General features: G+C 43.1%; 1 protein-coding gene across 1 annotated transcript; it reads left to right on the forward strand.

The window, feature by feature from the left end:
* Positions 1-10,770: 10,770 nt before the first annotated feature.
* Positions 10,771-21,430, forward strand: PBF1 (N-terminal nucleophile aminohydrolases (Ntn hydrolases) superfamily protein). Its single transcript, XM_077387037.1, has 7 exons — positions 10,771-10,957; positions 11,248-11,355; positions 16,528-16,609; positions 19,887-20,016; positions 20,295-20,437; positions 20,516-20,602; positions 21,173-21,430. Exons 1-7 carry the CDS (start codon positions 10,911-10,913, stop codon positions 21,245-21,247), a joined length of 672 nt encoding a protein of 223 aa, XP_077243152.1. The 5' UTR covers positions 10,771-10,910; the 3' UTR covers positions 21,248-21,430.
* The last annotated feature ends 476 nt before the right edge of the window (positions 21,431-21,906 follow it).

Raw genomic sequence — 21,906 nt, forward strand, 5'->3', positions numbered from 1 at the left:
GAGCTGAGACACCTCAACCAAGTAGAGGACTACTTCAGGCACGCCACCTCAGCTGAGACACCTCAACCAAATAGACATCATAAGGACATTAGACAGAGAGGTGTGGTTATCAATTGCAAGGTGAAAGTTTGTTGTTATGACAAGGATTGGGGTTACTAAGCATGAGGCCTTTCGGTCCAAGACTAGTAGGTATTGTTGGGTTTGATTGACAAAAAAAGAGTGATGATGATAAAGTAAGCCCAGATGGCTTTCCATGATGAAATGGGAAATAAAAAGGAGAGAGCCTCTCTATCAAAGGAAATGGCTTGTGATGGTTGAGATCTTCATCTTCGTAAGGACCCCGTGTTACCCAGAGATGGTGGAGGGGCTAAAGGGATTGGTGAGGTTGGTTGCAAATAGATTGGTGTATCAACTATATAGAGATTCTCTAAAAACCAACAGAATCACTTCATCTAAGATTGAAACAAAGTGGAATGAAGGAAAATAACACCGTGAAAAGAAGAAACTGGTTTACCGAAGAAGAGAATTGCTTGCGTTGAAGTTGGTGCGTGGTCCAATTGATCCACTTCGATACCATTTAAAATTTAGGATTTTCAATAACTTAGGATGAATACAATCAAACCATAAATAGTGCTTATAGGGATAAATAAGAAAAGAGATTAGCCAAGATTTGGGATTATCTTAGTTGCCTAATCTAATCCAACTACTAAATTTACCTCAATCAATCCAACGATCAAGTCCTAGAAGATTTGATCATATATTCTAACATAATCCCCTCAACATCCATTCACTTTTATGATGTGGGACTACACAAAAGTAACAAGTGAATTATATCGGATCTTCTCCGAGGGATTTTAATTTTATGTCCACGAGGGTAAACCAGGGTTACCATGCCCCGGCTCTAATACCACTTGTTGAGACCAACGTAGAATTCACTCTTAAAAGCTAGCCAGTAAGGGGAGTGCCTGACGGTGCCCAAGTCCTTATAAGCCCTACCAGATCCATTCACTTTTCTGATGCGGAACCTATGCTTTATCGTAGAACCCCAACAAAAGGGAGGTGGATTGGAAAAGTAGCAGCAACTACTATTCATGACATCTATGGATGGACAATTGTGGGTGGAACCCAATGATAGGGAACAGGAACTATCTGAAGCACAAGACGTGGAAGAGCAGAGGGTTATTAACAGCTAAGAACAATTGGGAAGCCAGTAGCGTCAAGAAGACAGACACCAAGAGAGTAAAGGCAGTAGAGTGAAAAGGACCCCCATGTGGATGAAGGACTATATCCACAGTTAGATTAAGAATGATCTCAGAATAATGAGTAGAGAAAGGAATATTACAATTGGTTGTCATCTTTTAATTTCTTGTTATTTTGTAAGAAAACAGAAGGGCAGAATCCGTTAGAGGATCATGTGAGAATATCTCATTCTGTTAGGACCAGCTCTATAAAAGAGCAGAGATAGAGATTAAACGTAGAGAAAAATATTACTTTCTTCTTCCTCTCTTTCTTCTTCTTTCTCTAATTTTTTTCAACCTCTTCATAGAAAATTAAACTCAGGGAGAAAATAGAGCATAACACCCAACCCCTCACATGGTCATCTAGCAAAGCATTGTCATAGGTACCAGTCTAAGTTGTGCCACATGCTTGGCAAAGGGTAAAGGCAAGTGTAGGCTCGGTTTTAATTGTTGATTGTGTGACAAGTGTTAGGTCTAAAATTGGTAACAGGTTATGGTAGGGCCGGAAGGGCTGATCTGTGCCTGAAGGGCTGATCTGGGCCTGAAGGGCTGATCTAGGCCTGAAGGGCTGATGGAGTCCTGCGCTGTTAGTGCCTGAAGGGCTGATCTATGCCTGAAGGGCTGATCTATGCCTGAAGGGCTGATCTGGGCCTGAAGGGCTGATGGAGTCCTGTGCTGCACAAGGGCACAGACAAGAAGACAAAGGGTCAGAAGACCAACCCGGAGTGGTGCTCCGGACGGGCGCTTCGACACTCAAGTCAGTATGAGCAGAAGTGCAGAGCAATGTCAGAGCAAAAGCTTAGGGTTTTGATTTTCAGATCCCTCACCTTAGCGCAAATGAGGGCTATTTATAGTGATTCTGAGCCACCTGTCCAGGACAGGTGGTGGCCTCTGTATGGACCAGGTCTCATGCCTAGGAGGGGCAGGTGGAAGTCCCTGATTGGTCCAGGTGTCACACCTAGCAGGGACAGGTGTTGGCGTTGCAGCGGTCCCTGTGAGGGCCACGTGTCAACAACCAATTAGTTGCTGAGTTCGGACCTCATCAGTGCTGAGTTCGGACCTCCTCAGTGCTGAGTTCGGACCTCATCAGTGCTGAGTTCGGACCTCATCAGTGTTGAGTTCGGACCCCATCAGTTGCCCCCTGGTTCTCCGAGTCGTGACAGCGGCTAGGGGAAGCAAAAAGAGGGTTAAAACAGCATCTGGCCGGCCTTAAGGCCTCTGGGCAGCTGAGGCCGGCCTCAGGCAAGGGCCAGGAAAAACCGCGGCGGCCAGGGGCCTCTGGGCGGCCTGGTCCTGCCTTGAAACTCGGCCTGAAGGAGCACGGCCGGGCAGGAGCCCCTGTGCAATCCAGTCCGGCCGAAATTTGAACCAGGAGTCTGGCCGGCCAAACCTCCTGGGCGTCGTGGCCGGGCAGATCTCCTGTACGGGGCGGCTAGGCCGGACAGGTCCTCTATCGCCTAGTGAGTGCGCCGTATCCTGTCCGGCTAAGCCTTCTGGGCGGCTAAGCCGGGCAGGTCTTTTGTCGTGTAGCGATTGCGCCATATCCTGTCCGACTCCGGCTAAGGACGGCCAGGCCGGGCAGGTCCCTTGGCGTTTAGCGAACACGTCATATCCTGTCCGGCTAAGCCTTCTGGGCGGCTACGCCGGGCAGGTCTTTTGTCGCGTAGCGATTGCGCCATATCCTGTCCGGCTCCGGCTAAGGACGGCCAGGTCGGGCAGGCCTCTTGGAGTTTAGCGAACACGTCATATCCTGTCCGGCTAAGCCTTCTGGGCGGCTACGCCGAGCAGGTCTTTTGTCGCGTAGCGATTGCGCCATATCCTGTCCGGCTTCGGCGAAGACGTTGGACGGCCAGGCCGGACAGGTCTTTTGTCTTCTGGCGAACGCGTCATATCCTGTCCGGCTAAGACTTCTGGGCGGCTAGGCCGGGCAGGTCTTTTGTCGCGTAGCGGTTGCGCCATATCTTGTCCGGCTTCGGCGAAGACGTTGGACGGCCAGGCCGGACAGGTCTTTTGTCTTCTACAGATGACCAGATTTTCTGGTCGGCCTGAGATGACCTCATTTTCTGGTCGGCCTGTGATGACCTCATTTTCTGGTCGGCCTGAGATGACCTCATTTTCTGGTCGGCCTGAGATGACCTCATTTTCTGGTCGGCCTGAGATGACCTCATTTTCTGGTCGGTCCGAGATGACCAGGAAAAATATCCTGTCCGGCCATAATATTGGACCGGAGTGAACCAAGCGGCTCCTTAACCCCAGTTTAAGAACTTGGATTTCATTGTGGGTGGTTTTTGGCCCCCGTACTCTCCTGGCCGGGAGTTGGCTCACAGCCATTTAGAGGCGAACCGAGGTGAACCACCAATGCAGGATCCCATTTTTCTGAACTCGGATTTCAGCTGGTTTTCCACGGGTGGTCCCTGGCCGGAATTGGGTTCCAAGCCATTTCGGGACGGACCGGAGTGAACCACTGCTTGGATTCAAGTCTTCAGAACTTGGGCATTATAAGGTGGTTTTTCACTGGGTGTCCTTGGCCGGAACTGGTCTCCAAGCCATTGCGGACGTGCCGGAGTGCACCACTGCGCCATATCATGTCCGGCTTCGGCTGTAGACGGCCAGGCCGGGCAGGTCTTTTGGCGTCTAGCGATTGCGCCATATCCTGTCCGGCTTAGGCTGCGGACGGCCAGGCCGGGCAGGTCTTTTGGCGTCTAGCGATTGCGCCATATCCTGTCCGGCTTAGGCTGTGGACGCCAGGCCGGGCAGGTCTTTTGGCGTCTAGCGATTGCGCCATATCCTGTCCGGCTTAGGCTGTGGACGGCCAGGCCGGGCAGGTCTTTGAGGTGGTTTTCCACTAGGGCGGGTCCATGTGGTTGGAACTGATCTCCACACCAAATTGGACGTGCCGGAGTGCACCACTGCCGCTCTCTAAGTCTGCAAACACTTAGGCTGAGAGCTAAGTCTGCAAACACTTAGAGTCTTTGAGGTGGTTTTCCACTAGGGCAGGTCCACGGTTGGAACTGATCTTCACACCAAATTGGACGCGCCGGAGTGCACCACTACCGCTCTCTAAGTCTGCAAACACTTAGGCTGAGAGCTAAGTCTGCAAACACTTAGAGTCTTTGAGGTGGTTTTCCACTAGGGCAGGTCCACGGTTGGAACTGATCTCCTCACCAAATTGGACATGCCGAAGTGCACCACTGCCGCTCTCTAAGTCTGCAAACACTTAGGCTGAGAGCTAAGTCTGCAAACACTTAGAGTCTTTGAGGTGGTTTTCCACTAGGGCAGGTCCACATTTGGAACTGATCTCCTCACCAAATTGGACGTGCCGGAGTGCACAACTGCCGCTCTCTAAGTCTGCAAACACTTAGGCTGAGAGCTAAGTCTGCAAACACTTAGAGTCTTTGAGGTGGTTTTCCACTAGGGCAGGTCCACGTTTGGAACTGATCTCCTCACCAAATTGGACGTGCCGGAGTGCACCACTGCCGCTCTCTAAGTCTGCAAACACTTAGAATGAGAGCTAAGTCTGCAAACACTTAGAGTCTTTTTGGCGTCTAGCGATTGCGCCATATCCTGTCCGGCTTCGGCTAAGGGCGGCCAGGCCGGGCAGGTCTTTGAGGTGGTTTCCACTAGAGCGGGTCCATGTGGTCGGAACTGATCTCCACACCAATTTGGACGCGCCGGAGTGCACCACTGCCGCTCTCTAAGTCTGCAAACACTTAGAATGAGAGCTAAGTCTGCAAACACTTAGAGTCTTTTTGGCGTCTAGCGATTGCGCCATATCCTGTCCGGCTAAGGCTGTAAACGGCCATGCCGGGCAGGTCTTTTGGCGTCTAGCGATTGTGCCATATCCTGTCCGGCTAAGGCTGTGAACGGCCATGTCGGGCAGGTCTTTTGGCGTCTAGCGATTGCGCCATATCCTGTCCGGCTTCGGCTAAGGGCGGCCAGGCCGGGCAGGTCTTTGAGGTGGTTTCCACTAGGGCGGGTCCATGTGGTCGGAACTGATCTCCACACCAATTTGGACTCGCCGGAGTGCACCACTGCCGCTCTCTAACTCTGCAAACACTTAGGCTGAGAGCTAAGTCTGCAAACACTTAGAGTCTTTGAGGTGGTTTTCCACTAGGGCGGGTCCATGGTTGGAACTGATCTCCACACCAAATTGGACGCGCCGGAGTGCACCAATGCCGCTCTCTAAGTCTGCAAACACTTAGGCTGAGAGCTAAGTCTGCAAACACTTAAAGTTTGATTGGAGGAGCTGGCATATATTAGTGACTCAAAAGTGAGGGACACAGTTTAGTGACAACTCCACTTTATTTCTTTTTGAAATTTCATTACAGAGATTCTTTACAGGCCTTCAAGCATTGGCTCTGAGGAACTCAACAAGATCCTGCTGCGCGGCCTCTGACAAGGCAGAGCCGATCCGGACAAGCCTTTGGTCGTCATCGCTGTAGAAAGGGATCTGGGCTTCATCCCTTAGATCGAACAGTTCGATTGGCAGAGACTCGGACGCATTCTTCCCTTTCAGTGCCGCTGCGTAGCACCGCCTCGACTGGGGCTGATCCCCTCTGATTTCCCCTATACCTCCTGGTGTAGTAAACTTCATCTTCTGATGATAGGCGGAGGGAACAGCTCGGAGGAGATTCTGGCCGGGGCGTCCCAGGATCGCATTGTAGGCCGACTTGGTCCTTACCACCAAGAAGTTCACCATGGCGAAGGACTGGCAGGGCGGCTCCCCGATAAGAACTGGAAGCTCGATCTGCCCTTCAACTTTGACAACTTCTCCGGAGAACCCGAACAGATCAGAGTTGGCCGGCTTCAGACGGTCAGTTCCGATCAGCATCCGCTCGAAGGCGTGATAATAGAGGATGTCTGCGGAGCTCCCGTTGTCGACCAAGATCTTCTTCATTTCCCAGTTCGCCACCAGCATGGTGATGACCAGGGCATCATCATGCGGGAGGATCAGGTCGTCGAGATCTGCATCTGAAAAGGACATCACGTTCTCTAGCCTGGCCTTATTGCTGCAGGTATGGATGGCGTTGACCTGCCGGGCATAAGTCCTGCGGGCTGATGAAGAGGTTCCTCCTGCGGTCGGCCCTCCTGAAATGGTACCAATAACACCATGAGGTTGAGGTTGAGGTACCTGAGGAGGGGGGCTGGCTAGGGCAGGAGCTTGGATGTGGTCGCCCAGAGGTTGAGCGCCCTGGGGGCTTCTGCCTCTGGGCCTCGGCTTGTCCTTGCGCTCTCTTCTGTTGTCATCATTTTTTAAGTACCTTCCGAGGTACCCTCTGCTGATCAGCTGCTCGATCTCCTCCTTCAAATGAAGGCACGCATTGGTGTCGTGACCGTGGTCCTTGTGGAACCTGCAGTACTGGGACATATTTCTTTTCGCCGACGAGGTCTGCCTCTCCGGCCACCGGATGAAATCCTCTTCCCGAATGGCTGCCAGGATACGTGCTCTGGACGCGGTCAGCCGGGTGTAATGCTCTCTCGGGTGGGGGCTTCTCTCCTTCTTCTGAGATTTATCATCCCTACGCTGCTTGGTAGGGTTCTTCTCCTCAGGCCTTCTCTTGCTAGCAGAGTCCAGGGCGGCGAGAGTTTCCTCCACCGAGATGTACTCCTCCGCCCCGGCCATCAGGTCTGCGAGGGACTGCGGATTGCGCCGGGCCACTGCTCGTCTGAAGTCAGTAGATCGGGCGCCGGCCAGAAGGGCGTTCATGGCCGCGGAGGGATCCAAGTTGAGAACCTGAAGATCTTCCCTATTAAAGCGACCAACGAACACTTTCAAGGCCTCATCATCTCCCTGTCTGAGGGCCATCAGCGAAGCCGTTGTCTTCCTGGGTCTTCTGCTGCTCATGAAATGGCGGGTCAGGTCATCCCCAAAATCATCAAAAGTGTCCACGGACCTGTGCTTAAGCCGCGAGTACCAGTCCCGCGCTGCTCCGGTTAACGTGGTGGGGAATGCCCGGCAAAGGAATCCATCCGACGCCCCGTGGAGGAGCATTGTGGTCCTGAAAGTCTCCAAGTGGTCCACGGGGTCGGTGGTCCCGTCATACTGCAAAATCTGCGGCATCTTCCAACCCGCGGGGGCCTCCGCGCTGAGCACTCTGTCCGAAAATGGTTGAGTACTTGTGAAGATCCGGGAGGCAGGCCGGCCCTGCTCTCTGGCGAGCTCTTCGATCCGGTGGTCGATCTGCTGGATTCTTCGCAACACCGGGTCCTCTCTTTCCTCAGCCCGGTGGACGGGCCTCTCTCTCCTTGCTGGCGGGCTCATAGCCGATCCGGACTGACTGGCCGGACTCCTTCGCCGGTGCCCCGATCCCTCTCCGTGCGTGGCGTCTCTCTTGCTACCATGCTTTTGTACGGAAGGAGATCGTGACCGGTGATATAGGCGAGGATCGGGGCGCACATGCTTGTCCCGGGAGAGGTGATCTCGTCTTGTAGAGTGACGAGTCTGCTCCCGGGGCGGGGGCGTGTGCTCTCTGCGAGAGCTTCCCCTCCTCTGGGCGGGATGAGAGGCTTCGGCTGGGTGCTGCTGGAGTGCGGTGGCCGGATTCCTGAACTGCGCAATCACAACAGTCATTTCTTGGAAAAGGGCCCGCATCTCCCTCGGGGTCGGGGTAGGGTCTGAACGGTCCGAGCGAGTCAGACTGCGCTCCCCTGCCGCCCCGACCTCTATCTGCGAGGCCAATCGCTCGCTTCTTCCTTCGCGGGGGGCTGTAGCCCGGGTCGTCCGGGAGGTTGGCACATGCTTTCCGTTTTTCCCTACCATTGCTTAAGTGAGGTTCCGAATAGCTTTTTGTTGCGGGGTCCCACGGATGGCGCCAAATCTGTTAGGTCTAAAATTGGTAACAGGTTATGGTAGGGCCGGAAGGGCTGATCTGGGCCTGAAGGGCTGATGGAGTCCTGCGCTGTTAGTGCCTGAAGGGCTGATCTGGGCCTGAAGGACTGATCTATGCCTGAAGGGCTGATCTGTGCCTGAAGGGCTGATCTGGGCCTGAAGGGCTGATGGAGTCCTGCGCTGTTAGGGCCGGAAGGGCTGATCTGGGCCTGAAGGGCTGATAGAGTCCTGCGCTGCACAAGGGCACAGACAAGAAGACAAATGGTCAGAAGACCAACCCGGAGTGGTGCTCCGGACGGGCGCTTCGACACTCAAGTCAGTATGAGCAGGAGTGCAGAGCAATGTCAGAGCAAAAGCTTAGGGTTTTGATTTTCAGATCCCTCACCTTAGCGCAAATGAGGGCTATTTATAGTGATTCTGAGCCACCTGTCCAGGACAGGTGGTGGCCTCTGTATGGATCAGGTCTCATGCCTAGGAGGGGCAGGTGGAAGTCCCTGATTGGTCCAGGTGTCACACCCAGCAGGGACAGGTGTTGGCGTTGCAGCGGTCCCTGTGAGGGCCACGTGTCAACAACCAATTAGTTGCTGAGTTTGGACCTCATCAGTGCTGAGTTCGGACCTCCTCAGTGCTGAGTTCGGACCTCATCAGTGCTGAGTTCGGACCTCATCAGTGTTGAGTTCGGACCCCATCAACAAGTGTCCTATATGCTACTTTGGCGATTGTATTCTTATCACATGGTAAAGACAAGGGTGTGTTTGGACTGCTGAAATTAGTCATTAGAATCATAGTCTTAGTCTGAGTCACCCCAATTCCAGCTTAAAAAATGAACAAAATCAAGGGATGAGATTGACACTAGCCGAATTAATGGGGGAGAAAAATCTAGAATTTGTTTCCAAAGACAAACTTAGTTATAAAGCTGCTCAATGGTGGCCCTTCACATGCAAAAACAAAACCCTTTTGAACTTAAAAATTTGCTAAATTGATCTGGCAGCCAATTTTTTGCCACACGTACAGTTGGTGTTCTTAAATTTTATATTCCAAGTGGCATCTTTTTATATAAATAGTAGAGCGTATTAAGTATTAAAAAACTAGTTTATCACCTGATTTTTCTTGGAATCTCACCACCTCTTATCACCACCCCTGAAATTTCATTTCCTTTTCAGCATCTAATACTGAGAAATAGGGTGGGAAAAGAGAGATGAGTGGTCTTACACTTGTGATTTGAGAGAGATGAGTTGGAGAGAACGGTCTTATAATCTTTTGGTTCGAAACATCTTGTATATATATACACACACCCTACAATCATGTCAGAATGCTTGTGGTATGAAATATATGGTTAGGATTTGTGTTTTGTGACACAAGTTTTCCTTTCTATTTTATTTTCTCTCTTTGTTCTCTTATGTTGTACCCACATATAATATTGTAAAGCATATGTACTCTGAACAACATTTTCTAAGAAGGTACTCTCTAATATCTTATTTTACTAGATTTTTTTATTTTTTTTCTTTATTAAGTATTAGAAATAAGAGCTTTTATAAATTATTAACTAAGAAGGTACTCTCTAATATCTCATTTCACTAGATTTTTCCATTTTTTTTCTTTATTAAGTATTAGAAATAAGAGCTTTTATAAATTATTAACTTAGGAACAGTCGGTTCCTGGTCTAACAAAAGGACATAAGAGATTACAAATTTATGGAGCATTAAGTATGAAAGCCCCAACTGGATGCCATTTGGACATGATTGGTCCCCATGTCTAAAAACGCAAATGCAATGCGGAAAGTGGCCGAAGAAAATCATAGTCGACTTGGCACGATGCGGCCGATTGACCTAGATCATGTGGGCCTTATCATGACTGTCCATAGATCAACGACCACGATTGCACATACATGACCCCCGTTTGAGACCCATTATTGATAGTTAGAATTGATCCTAACGGTGATCTTCTTGCTTAGTTAGGGGTGTCAACGGATCCACTTCGGGTCGGATCCACCTATGTCACAGTCACGATCCATTCAAATTCCTTATCGGTCGGGTCGGAGTCAGATTATTCTTCGGATCTTACTTTCCACGTCATGATCACGATCCATTTTAATTCGGACCGTCCATCGGAGTGTCCTATTATGTCCCACTAAGCTAAGTAAACAATTAATTTTTTTAAAAAGAGATAGAATGGCAGTCCACTATTAGTATGCACTTTCTTCAACTAAATTAAAAATTTATCTATGTTTAACTATGTGTATAATAATGCTTGTAAACAATAAAACTAATCAAAATTACATACACAAATATAGTGTATAACTATTATCAAAGAATATTATGCATAAAGAAAAAAACCCTCTCTTTTCCTACGTGAAAGTATGAAATGAAACAACTGAGATGAGTGAAATAGCATTCTCATCCGATCCATTAAGTGATAAGAGAGGTTTTGACCAAAATACCCTTCATAGAACGGTTAGCATTAACAAAATTTGGAGGGTATTTTTGTAAACCATTTTCGGTCGTGGCTATCCAATGGGCATCTGTGGCATGCCTATACACAATCCAAAAATTTTCGGATCCCAGATTTGATGATCCGAAATATGCCCGTGGATCCTATTCATATGTTTAGATCCCGTTCATTTATGTTCGGATTCGGACGATCCATCGGACCGTATGGATCCATTGACACCCCTGTGCTTAGTTACTTCAGACTCTTTGAACTTGGGTCATCTTGTCAAATCCCATTTTCTTTTCTCCTTTCTTGAAAAGAAAGAAAGAACAAATAAAAACAGCAAATCATACATTTCATACCCCTAAAACATTCCCTTCTTCTCTCTCTTCTCCTCCTCCTCTCATCAATCAATGACGAAACAGCAGGCCAACTGGTCTCCTTACGACAACAATGGAGGGTAAGCTCCATGAATTAGGGTTTCTTTCTGTATAAAAAATCTCCACGAATTAGGGTTCCTTTCTGTTCAAAAAAGTTCCATGAATTAGTGGTTTTCTTTTTATATAAAAAGGCTCCATCAATTAAGCTTTTTCGGGGTTCTTTCTGTACAAAAAAGTTGCTTGAATTAGGTTTTTTTTTTTTTTTTTTTTTGTATAAAAAGCTCCATGAATTAGGGTTTCTTTATGTACAATAAAGTTCCATGAATTAGGGTTTCTTTTTTGTGGTTGCTTATGAGGTTATCTGTTTCAGGACTTGCGTTGCGATCGCAGGCTCTGATTACTGTGTCATTGCATCTGATACGAGGATGTCGACTGGTTACAGCATCCTTACTCGCGATTACTCCAAAATCTGCGAACTGTACGTTTTTTTTCCCCTTCTCTGAAATTTAAGCTTTCTTTTCTGTTCTGATCCTTGATTTTAGGGCTTTGCGCGTGAGTATGAGATCCGAATTCTTTCATTATTGCACATTTGCTCATTTTACTAATCTTCGAGCATGCTTAACGAAACAAAAGGAGTTCTTATTTCTTAGGCTGCATTTTGGAGGAAATTGAAAAGAAAGAGAACGTATTAGGGTTTTATTTTACATTTGTATCAATTTTTTTCTTTTTTCCTTTTTTTTTTTTTTTTGAAAAACACATGTATCGATTGTTTAATTGCGGCTGGAAGAATTGCAAACATAGATTTAACAACTTGATTGGTCTTATGTGCTTAAATTCCGCATTAAGCTGAGGCTTTGCTTTTCTGTCTGTTAGATGAGTACAGACGATGAGATTTCAAGCATGCTTGAACTGTGAAAGAACATATATCTGCACAGAATAAACAGTGTGATGCAGGAAGCTTGAAAAAGAACACGGAAGTTTCAGTGATCTAAAGTAAGAGAGGAGGACAATAGACTTTAGATTTTGCTGCTCCAAGTTGGAGAAAAGTACAGCAATAGAAAATTCTGAAAAGTCTTTTGATGTGAATCTAGATCCAATACCAAATTGATGCGAACCTGGCTCTGATACCAAATTGGTGCAAACCTAGGGTTCACATGTGACTTTCTAGGAATGTAGGAGCATAAAATGAGTTATAATTCAATAAAATTAGCAACATGCATTCCCAAATCAGCATAAACATTACATAATAATCAAAACTTAGCTAAAGTTTTCAAAAAAATTCTAAGCTTTAAGGTTCATTCGTCAAAGAAATTATTTCATCCCAATAATGTTCCATACAATAATCCCAATTGATAACACTAACTAATGAATAAAATCACATCTTAATTCCGTCTCAAAAAATCACATCTTAATTCAAATTTGCTATAGAAATCATATTTATAAAAAAAGAACTATGGGTAGGTAGTCAAGCGACAAGGGTTAGGGAATGATTAGGTAAGTGTTGTAAGGGTGGTGATAAAGGTTTCGAGGGGAAATTTTTGTAGGATGGACTGCAAAGATGGAGATTATTGGATCCGTGCCTAGGAATGACATGCCGGACTTCATGCCTTGATTGTCTATTGTAGGATATATCCAAGAAAGGAAAGAGAGAGAGAGAGAGCTAGAGTGAGGGAAAGAAGAATGATCTTAGCAAATATAAAGGAGAAATGAATGAAAGAATAATCAAGATCAAGAAAGATCAAAATCAAAGAGACGAAGATAAAAAACGATCAACATTAGGAAGTGAAAGGAAGATCAAGAAATGAACAATTACGTAAGGGAACTTTTCACATGTTGCAGGATAGGAGGATTGGACCGTTCAAGGTTTTGAAGAAAATCAACTCTAATGCTTGTTTGGTGAAGTTATACGATGATCTCCATATCTGTCCTATATTCCATGTAGCTGATTTGTATGATTATCATTGGTTTGGTGAGATCGATGATCTAATTTGCAACTATGATTAGTTGAAGCAATTGAGGATGCTTCAACATGAAAGAATCCTGTTCTCGTCCAGATAATTAGTATCGGCGATTCCTTATCAAGTGGCTTGGATGACTGCAAAGTGAAAACACATGGATTTCGGACAACGAGTTAAAGAAATTGGATTAATTCTTACATCAACAATATTTGGTAATTTTCTCCTCGGGACCGAGTTCTATTCAGCCCAGGGGAGTTAATGGAAGAGAACCATTATAACCTTGGGGAAGGAGCACTAGCAGCCCTTTTTTTTTTTTCTTTCTTGGCGGGGGGCGTGGGGTGGGGGTGTTTTAGTGGCTTAAAATAATGGGGGCCATCAACTTAAGTTATAACCTTAGTAATTTAAGTTAGTCTTTAGTTTTAATAACTTAAGCAGTGAGGACTATCAGCTTAAGTTAGTAGTCTTTTATGTTTTCACTTAGGGGAACTTTTTAGGGTTGAGATTAGATTAGTGATTGCTTTTAGGGTTACTTACAAATAAAATGGGGTTATGAAAGTAAGGGAGATGGTTTTTGGAGATTAAAGAAAATATAGAAGAGGTTCTCTCTCCTAAACTGTATGACTGGCATGCACCATTTCAATCCCCCCCTCTTGTGTTCTCTTCTTTGAATATTTCTCCCCTTTATCTCTTATATCAGATCTGTCCACTTCTGTTCCTTTTACTTTTGTTGCGTCAGAAGGTCAACTTAATCCTTGTTTTTTTTTCTCCCTCCACGTTTGAACATTGTCGCCACAATGTATACTCAACTCAACTCAACTCAGCTCAGCTCAACTCAACTCAACTAAGCCTTTGTCCCAAACTAGTTGGGGCGGCTAATGAATCCTTTTGAAAATTTTGATGAAGAAGGTGAAAGAATCTACCCGGCTCAAATTGACTAAGTCTAATCCTGACACTAGTTGAGTTTGTCTACATGGATCATATTCTTCCATTCTCTCCTATCCAAGGTCATGTTCTCTGTTCTGTTCCTAGCCATCAAGTCTTTCTTCACTGTTTCTACCCAAGTTGTTTTCCGTCTACCCCTACCTCTTTTTACTCTATCAACTTGGCAAGAGTCACTTCTTCTCACTGGAGCATCCAAAGGACTCGGTTGGATATGTTCAAACCATCTTAAGCGGTGCTCTCTCATCTTCTTCTCAATTGGTGCCACCCCCACCTTTTAACGGATGTCTTCATTTCTAATTCTATCTAACCTTGTGTGGCCGCAATCAATCTAAGCATTTGCATCTCCGCTACACTCATCTTATGCAAATGCTGCCACCACCATGTGTCAGAACTTAATATTGTGAGCTTCAATTCTTCCTACAATCCGCTTGAAACATGGGCCACAATTTTGGCTGGAATTCGTGAATCTCTTTAGCACCCAAAGTTGCATCATCATTAGAGATCCCTCTATTCTCGCATCCTTGATAGGTCCTCTCTTCCATTGTTTGCAATGTGCAGATTCTTGTCTAGTAACTTCTTACTGATTAGCATTCCCCATTTTAGCGCCCAAAGGGTTAGAAAATGTCCTCTACCTCTTCCAGCCATCAGTCTGCAACAATCTAAATTGAAACAAGGTTTCAATACCAATTATTGTCGACTTGGTCTTATTTAGAACAAATCAGTCTTAGATTTTAATCCCATGGCAGAATTAGCGATGAGAATGTACCAGTAAGGATTTACTCTCGATCAGCTTAAGGATTAATCTGAGAGAACCCAATAGCGTCGGATCTGGTTTCTAAACAAACAATCGGACAAATGGCTATAGAATCTCAAAGAAAAAGGATTTGATTTCTAAACAAACAATCAAGGGCAGTAGGAACTCAAGCTCCAAATAGTTTAGATTGAGTGAACCACTTGGAGAGAAGAGAGTAGAATAAAAGGAATTGAAAGTAGTAGACCTTACTGAAATAAATCAACTAAAAATTCAATCTGAACCTTTGTACACCGAATCCCTACACAAAATTTCTTAATAACACTGACTGTAAAAAAAACTTTATAACAAATTTTGTATAGAGAACTTCCAGAGAACTTCCACCTTTTTTGAATGGTAGAGAACATCCAAGTAGTAGACCATATTGAAATAAAGCCACTAAAAATTCAACCTGAACCTTTGAACGCCACAAGGGAATCCCAACATAAAAATTCTTAATAACAAAAAGACAATATAAAAACTACTTTATTACAACATTTATATAGAGAACTTCCACCTTTTTTTTAACGGTCTTACTGAAATAAAGGAATTTTTTTAATGGTCTTACTGAAATAAAGTAATTGAACTTAGTAGATCTTAATAAAATAAAGCAACTAGAAATTCAACTTGAACCTTTAAAACAACAAAGTAATCCCGACACAAAATTTCTTAATAACACAAAGATAGTGGGAAAATAACTTTATAACAAACTTTATGTAGAAACTTCCACCTTTTTTTTGAATGGTAGAGAACTCACACCTTCCAAACTTATTCTCCTACTAGACTACTTCAACCTTGCAACTCAAAAGGCTGTGAAGATCCCTATTCTAAACCAACTAAACTCATTAAATTTAGGATACTAAAACCAAATTCCGAAAGAAATTATTTGAGAAGCTCTCCAATCCTTTCCAAACTTGTCTGTTCAAGTGTTTCTTCCTCTTTCTAATCGTAATAGGCCAGATTCTCTCTTGTTCAAAATTTATCAAACTAGAAACAATCTCAAAAACTCAAGAAACCCTATTGCATATGTTCATTGCAAGTGTGGGTTTTGCAAAACCATAAAAAATATATCGAAAGTTACTCAACTTATCAACGCCCTATACATTTTATGGCAATCAAAGACTCATGGGTCCCACTTGATTTATATCACCTATCCAAAATCAAACGGACAATTTTCCACTTAGTCAATTAATGCATTTCAGACCCTCCAAAACTTGGTGTTCCACACAGGTATCTAGTTAAATTTAAGGTTTTATTGTTTCTTAGACTGTTTTAGTGTATTTATGCGCACAAAAACTGAAGAGGTATTATTTTTCATCCTTTTCCATTTAAGAAAATAAAATAGAATGGAGAGCTAAAATTAGTTCATCAACAAGCTTATTAGTAGTTTATATACAAGAAATGACCATAGGTGTACACCAAAGGCTGCTCAACTGAATAAAAGTTACACTACTATCTGCTATTGTACTGCAACTGAATTACAACTTTGCCACTACAAGTACCATAGTTGTAGTTGTACTCCACCAAAGGCTGCTCAACTGAATAAAAGTTGCTCTACTGTCTACTTCTGCACTTCAACTGAACTAAAACATTACTTCCGCATTACCTGAATTATTTCAACAGATTCAAGCAACGTGGCCAACATTTTTTTGCAGCAGCTAAATGGCTATCTTTATTATAACTATCACATACCGACTGAATAAAATTCCTTGTGGTGGAATGAAAACACAATTTTCAGGACTATAGATGCTATCATAAAACCTCATATTATCTAATGTTATTAACAATGTAGTTGCATCATTCTGTTGGTCGTCTTTCTTTTCTAAACCATGTTCTTGAGTTGCATATGTTTCCATAGAGAACCTGTAATAGTTTTGGATGTTCAAGTGGAATTATTGTATAAAGTTATGCCTTTAACTTTTCCAAAAATGATTTGGTTTATGCTATAATTTTCTTGAAGGGCCGACAAATGTGTTTTGGCATCCTCTGGATTTCAAGCTGATGTCAGAGCTCTGCAAAAGAATTTGGAAGCCAGGCATTTGGTATGTGGTTAGAACTTAGAAGATCTAAGTCAAACTCTTTCAATACACTTCCATGGAAATCATAAAAAAGGGCGGCCCATTGCACGAGGCTCTTGCCATTGCGGTGTACTCTGTTGTTAATATTTTACGATTTACGATTTGAATCTTACGATTCAAATTGATTCATGGGTTGAACAATTTAAATCGAACGAAGAATCTTTTTTCGTAAAAATCTTACGATTCAAGTACGATAATCGACTTTGAATCGTGCGATCTTTACGACTTTTACGATTCTTTCTATTTTGGATTTTGGGAACTGATTGTGATTTCAAAATGAAAATCATTTCAAAATGCTTTGTTTATTGCTTACAGTTTTTTGTATGATGACTATTATAGATTTGAGTATGTGCTTTGTTTACTGTTGTGATTAATTATATAAGAGAAAACGGTTCCTACACACTTGTGTAGATAAGTTATCTACACACTAGCTTAAAATACAATGGGGCCCACATTGCTTGGGTGATCCAAGCCATTCATTTTAAAGGCCCTCACATAGATAGGGTGCCCACAAAAAATCAGATCCATAGGATCATCCCAACCCTACGATTTGTGGAGGTAAAATGGACGTCTTTAAACCTTCACAAATTAGTCCATTTTTTGCCTCCACAGTTCGAATGGTTGGGATGATCCTGTGGATCTGATTTTTTGTGGACACCCTATCTATGTGAGGGCCTTAAAAATGAATGGTTTGGATCACCCCAAATAATGTGGGCCCCCATTGTATTTTAAGCTCGTGTGTTGATAACTTATCTACACGAGTGTGTAGGATCTGTTTTCTCATTATATAATGACTTATTATATGATGTATATAGTTTGTGCTTTGTTTAGTAATTTATTGTGTGATGAATATGGTTTGTGCTTCGGATTACTAATCTTGGAATTTTATATTTAATTTAATAGTTTAAAATGGAAAATAGATAATTACTCATTTTATTCTTATTTTTTACCTATGTTTTTTTCTCATTTTATATATAAATCTGAAAAAAATCTTGCGATTTATGATCCGATTTACGATTCGATTCCGATTTTCAGATCCTTGGCGGTGTACTTTAAAGCACATCCCTGGCATTTTTATTATGTTCCATTGAGAATTGTGTATGTATGTTTATGGCTGAGATCTAAAACCTACCCTACGCTCTTGTTATTTGAGTTTATCCTTTTCTTTATCTTTATTAAAACGAAAAGGGAAATGATAAATGCGGCCCTTTTCATTACTTTGGACACACAGGTGCAGTGTATGATGGCAATCAGGTCCCTTCAATCCTCTTCCCATGCGTTGTACAACTGCCTCTTTGCAGTCATAGATATAGTGCATCTGGGTGTCCCAAGTGATGAAAAGGGGCGTATTTATCATTTCCCAAAGAAAAATGGTGGTTTTATTGAGGTTGTCCATATGCCCTTTATGTGGTGATGTGATTCAACCATCCTCTTATTGTATGTATGTTTATGACTGAGATCTAAAACGTACCCTATGTTTTGTTATTTGGACTTTATCCTTTTCTTTATCTTTATTAAAAAGAAAATTTGGAGGTTTTATTGAGTTTTTTCATATGCCCTTCATGTAGTGATGTGACACAACCATCATCTTATCCGTTAGATTTAGTTTTTTTTATGGGACTATTGGACATGTTGTATTTATCTTTTAGGTAGCATTTTTATTTAATTTATTAGTACTTTATTTAGGTAGAAACATTGATGCAGCTAGGAACATAACAGAGAACATGACCTTGGCTAGGATAGAATGAAAGAAAATGATCCATGTAGACGAACCCAACTAGTGTCAGGAGTAGACTTAGTCAATTTGAGCCGTGTAGATCCTTTCACCTTCTTCATGAAAATTTTCTAAAGGATTCATTTGCCGACCCCAACTAGTTTGGGACAAAGGCTTAGTTGAGCTGAGTTGAGTTGAGTTGAGTACTTTATTTAGCCTAGATGTGGGGGATGTCCCCTATGAGTCTATGGCCCTAGTTTTTTAGCACTTGCCCACTTATTTCTTATTTCCTATTGGCCAAACTCCTAAATTCCACTAAAAGCCCTTTTAAGTTTTAATGGATTTTCTTTGAACCTACTGGTCAAGTATGGGAGTCCAACACTTTAATAACTACGCCCTCCATATTAATAGTTGTGACCCTCTACAAAAAGAGAATTTTAAAAGTCGTGATAAAATATCCCCCCTGTGGTTGTCTTTCTTCCCCCTCCCTCTTCTCGATTTCCCCACTCTTCTTTCTCTCTCATTTTTTTGAATGATTGTCAAATTTATTATAAAAGAAAGGACCGAGATGGTCAAAGTACTCTCTCTTATTCTCTTTCTCCCATCGATCTCCTCCTCTCTCTACATGAGAACCCCCCTTCTTTTCTTGTCTATCTCTTCTCCCATCTTTTCATCAATTTCTTTCCTTCCCTATTTCACCCCTCTACTTTATTGTCTCGATCTTTCCCTTCCTTTCTTCCCTCTGACGTCATTTTCGCTCTTTCCCATCTTTCTTCTTTCCTCTCATTTTTGGTAGTCCCATTTCTCTTTTCCCCTCATTTCCTCCCCTTAATTTTCACTCCCCCTCGGTTAGGTTTATAAACGACTCCCCATTTCTATCTCTATCTCCACTCATTCTTGATCTTGATATCTTTCTTTCTCTTTCTCTTGATTCTCTTTTCTTATTTATCTTTATCTTGACTGAGATCAGCCCTTACCTTTGTACTCTAGCTATCTCTCTCCCCTCTCTTGGAGACCACCCGCAGTAGGACAACGCTTGAGGCACAATACACCATCTTAGGTACAGATCTATTATTTCTGTTCTTCTTAGTCTACTCGTATTTTCCTTGGATTTTCTCATCAATCTTAATCTTTCCTATCTTATTTTCCATGTTTTATGCCTTGAACTTATTAGCCACATTAGCCTTACATGCTATTAGACACGTTTTGGGTTGTAGTTAGACATCAATTAGCAGATCTGGAGCCCTAAAGCCCTAAAGTCTGCCAAGGTAAAAGGGAGTAGACTCGGGTGAACGATGACGGAGGGGAGTTTTGTAACTATGGTTGCTCATTGTGGCTGTCTTGTTCCACTTTTTTGTTGCCCCTCATTGTGGCTGTCTTGTTCCACTTTTTGGTTTTCTTAAACCTCACGTGTATAAAAGGGCAACTATACACATGACACATTATAGAAAGATGGTAATGTATCAATGGCCTTTCGTTGGCAACCCTGGGATTGATTGCTGATATACTTGTTTTGCCACAATGCAGATCTATCAGCATCAGCACAACAAGCAAATGAGCTGCCCTGCAATGGCTCAGCTCCTCTCCAATACCCTTTACTATAAACGTTTCTTCCCGTATTATGCTTTCAATGTCTTAGGTGGCCTTGATAGCGAAGGTAACCTTATTAGCTATATCCGAAAATATAAAGTTTAAAATAAGAGCAATGATAGATACAAGGGAGCCCTTGCATAAAGAGCCAAAAAAGGGCTCTTCATTGGATCCACGTCATTTTCAGTTACAATTTAAAATTGGTTGAAAAAGTAAAATCAGTTATATCTGATGACGTGGATCCAATCCAGAGCCCTTTTTTGGCTCTTTATGCAAGGGCTCCCTTGTATCTATCATTGCTCTTAAAATAATTTCTAAGATGCATTATGCCTTTTGTTTTTGTAGGAAAGGGTTGTGTGTTTACGTACGATGCCGTGGGATCATATGAGCGAGTTGGGTACAGTTCCCAAGGCTCTGGTTCTACACTCATAATTCCTGTCTTGGACAACCAACTGAAATCTCCAAGCCCTCTCTTGTTACCTGCAAAGGTAAGAATCCAACTTAACATGCCTGATCAGATCTCCAACCCCACTTAATCTATTTTTCAAAACCTTTGGGTCATGCAGGATGCTGTGACTCCGCTATCAGAATCGGAAGCAGTTGATCTTGTAAAAGATGTTTTTGCATCTGCCGCTGAAAGAGATATCTATACTGTAAGTTCCTGATATCATTCATTTCTATAAGAAAAATTTATAAAGCATAGTCACAATTATCTGAGATCTTTTTTAAAATATTGTAATATTTTTCAATTTTTTAACAAATGACAAAATCCTACAATTTTGGCGAGATTCTGAAAATTCACTTCGATATATTCTTCATATTTTATTTTTGGAAATGATATCAGCACATCCATGCTTTACTAATTGCACAAAAGCAGTTGTCTTTTCCTTTTTAATTGGTTTGTAAGAGCTTTTTGGGAACTGTAATAACCCTTGACAGCTCCTTAAATACTAAAAGACTCAGTGCAATTATCAAAACATATTTTGCTGATATCACTTCCCTTTATTTTTAGGGCGCTGATATCAAGCGCCCCCCCCCCCCCCCCCTGGCAGTACGCATGCGCCCCCTTTTAACGTGATTTGACGTTAAAAAACGTTGAAGTTGCCCACTGTTCACGTCAAATCACGTTATTTGGGGGGTTGGGGGGTTTGTGTGTGTTTGTGAAAATATCATCTCCCACGTCTACATTTTCTTCTGCTTTTTAAATTGTGGATTTTATGCAGGGAGATAGGGTAGAAATAGTCATCGTAAATGCAGGAGGCATCCGGCGCGAGTTTACTGAACTCAGGAAAGACTAATTTCTATTCAGATGTTCTTCGTATCATCTTACCATAATGTGACAGACATGGTGCTAAAACTTACAGGCCCAGCATTTCTCTGGGATCTTTTGGTGTTCCAACTCTATTAAAGTGTTACTGTGAGTACTTCAAAAGAACTACATTGCATTTTTTTTTCTAAAGAAAATGTCATGTTTGTGTGCATGTTTCAGTTCATACATTTTACAGTTATTTAAGTCTATTTATCATTTGAAGAGGGGATTCTGGTGCCCCCTTTCTCTCTTTTAAGAGAGAGATTGCTCATCAATAAATGTCTCGAAAAGTTGAGATGAATTCAATGTAATTTTCAAAAACTCGTCTTCGAACGAGAGTCCCAACATACAAGAGGAGAAATAGGGTAGGGCTCAACCCGGACCCATACCGTTTCAACCCAATTACAGCTCGGGTTGGGTTGGCATTTCCTTCGGTGGATTGGGAAAAGCCAACCCGATTTAATTTTTCAGATTGGATTAGGGTTGAGGCCTTGACCCAACCCGACCCAGTCTAATTTATTGCCATTTTTAAAAGGAATTTGCTAATTAAGGGCCCTCATTATGGTTCATTGGAAACTTAATTTTGCGATCATTTTATTTTGATAATATTACACATGTTTTGAGACTTTATATAAACAATTGTGCAAA

The sequence above is a fragment of the Tasmannia lanceolata genome, unplaced genomic scaffold (assembly GCF_043159265.1).
Source record: "Tasmannia lanceolata isolate RefF3 unplaced genomic scaffold, GAP_Taslan_0.1 ptg000008l, whole genome shotgun sequence".
Taxonomy (NCBI): Eukaryota; Viridiplantae; Streptophyta; class Magnoliopsida; order Canellales; family Winteraceae; genus Tasmannia; species Tasmannia lanceolata.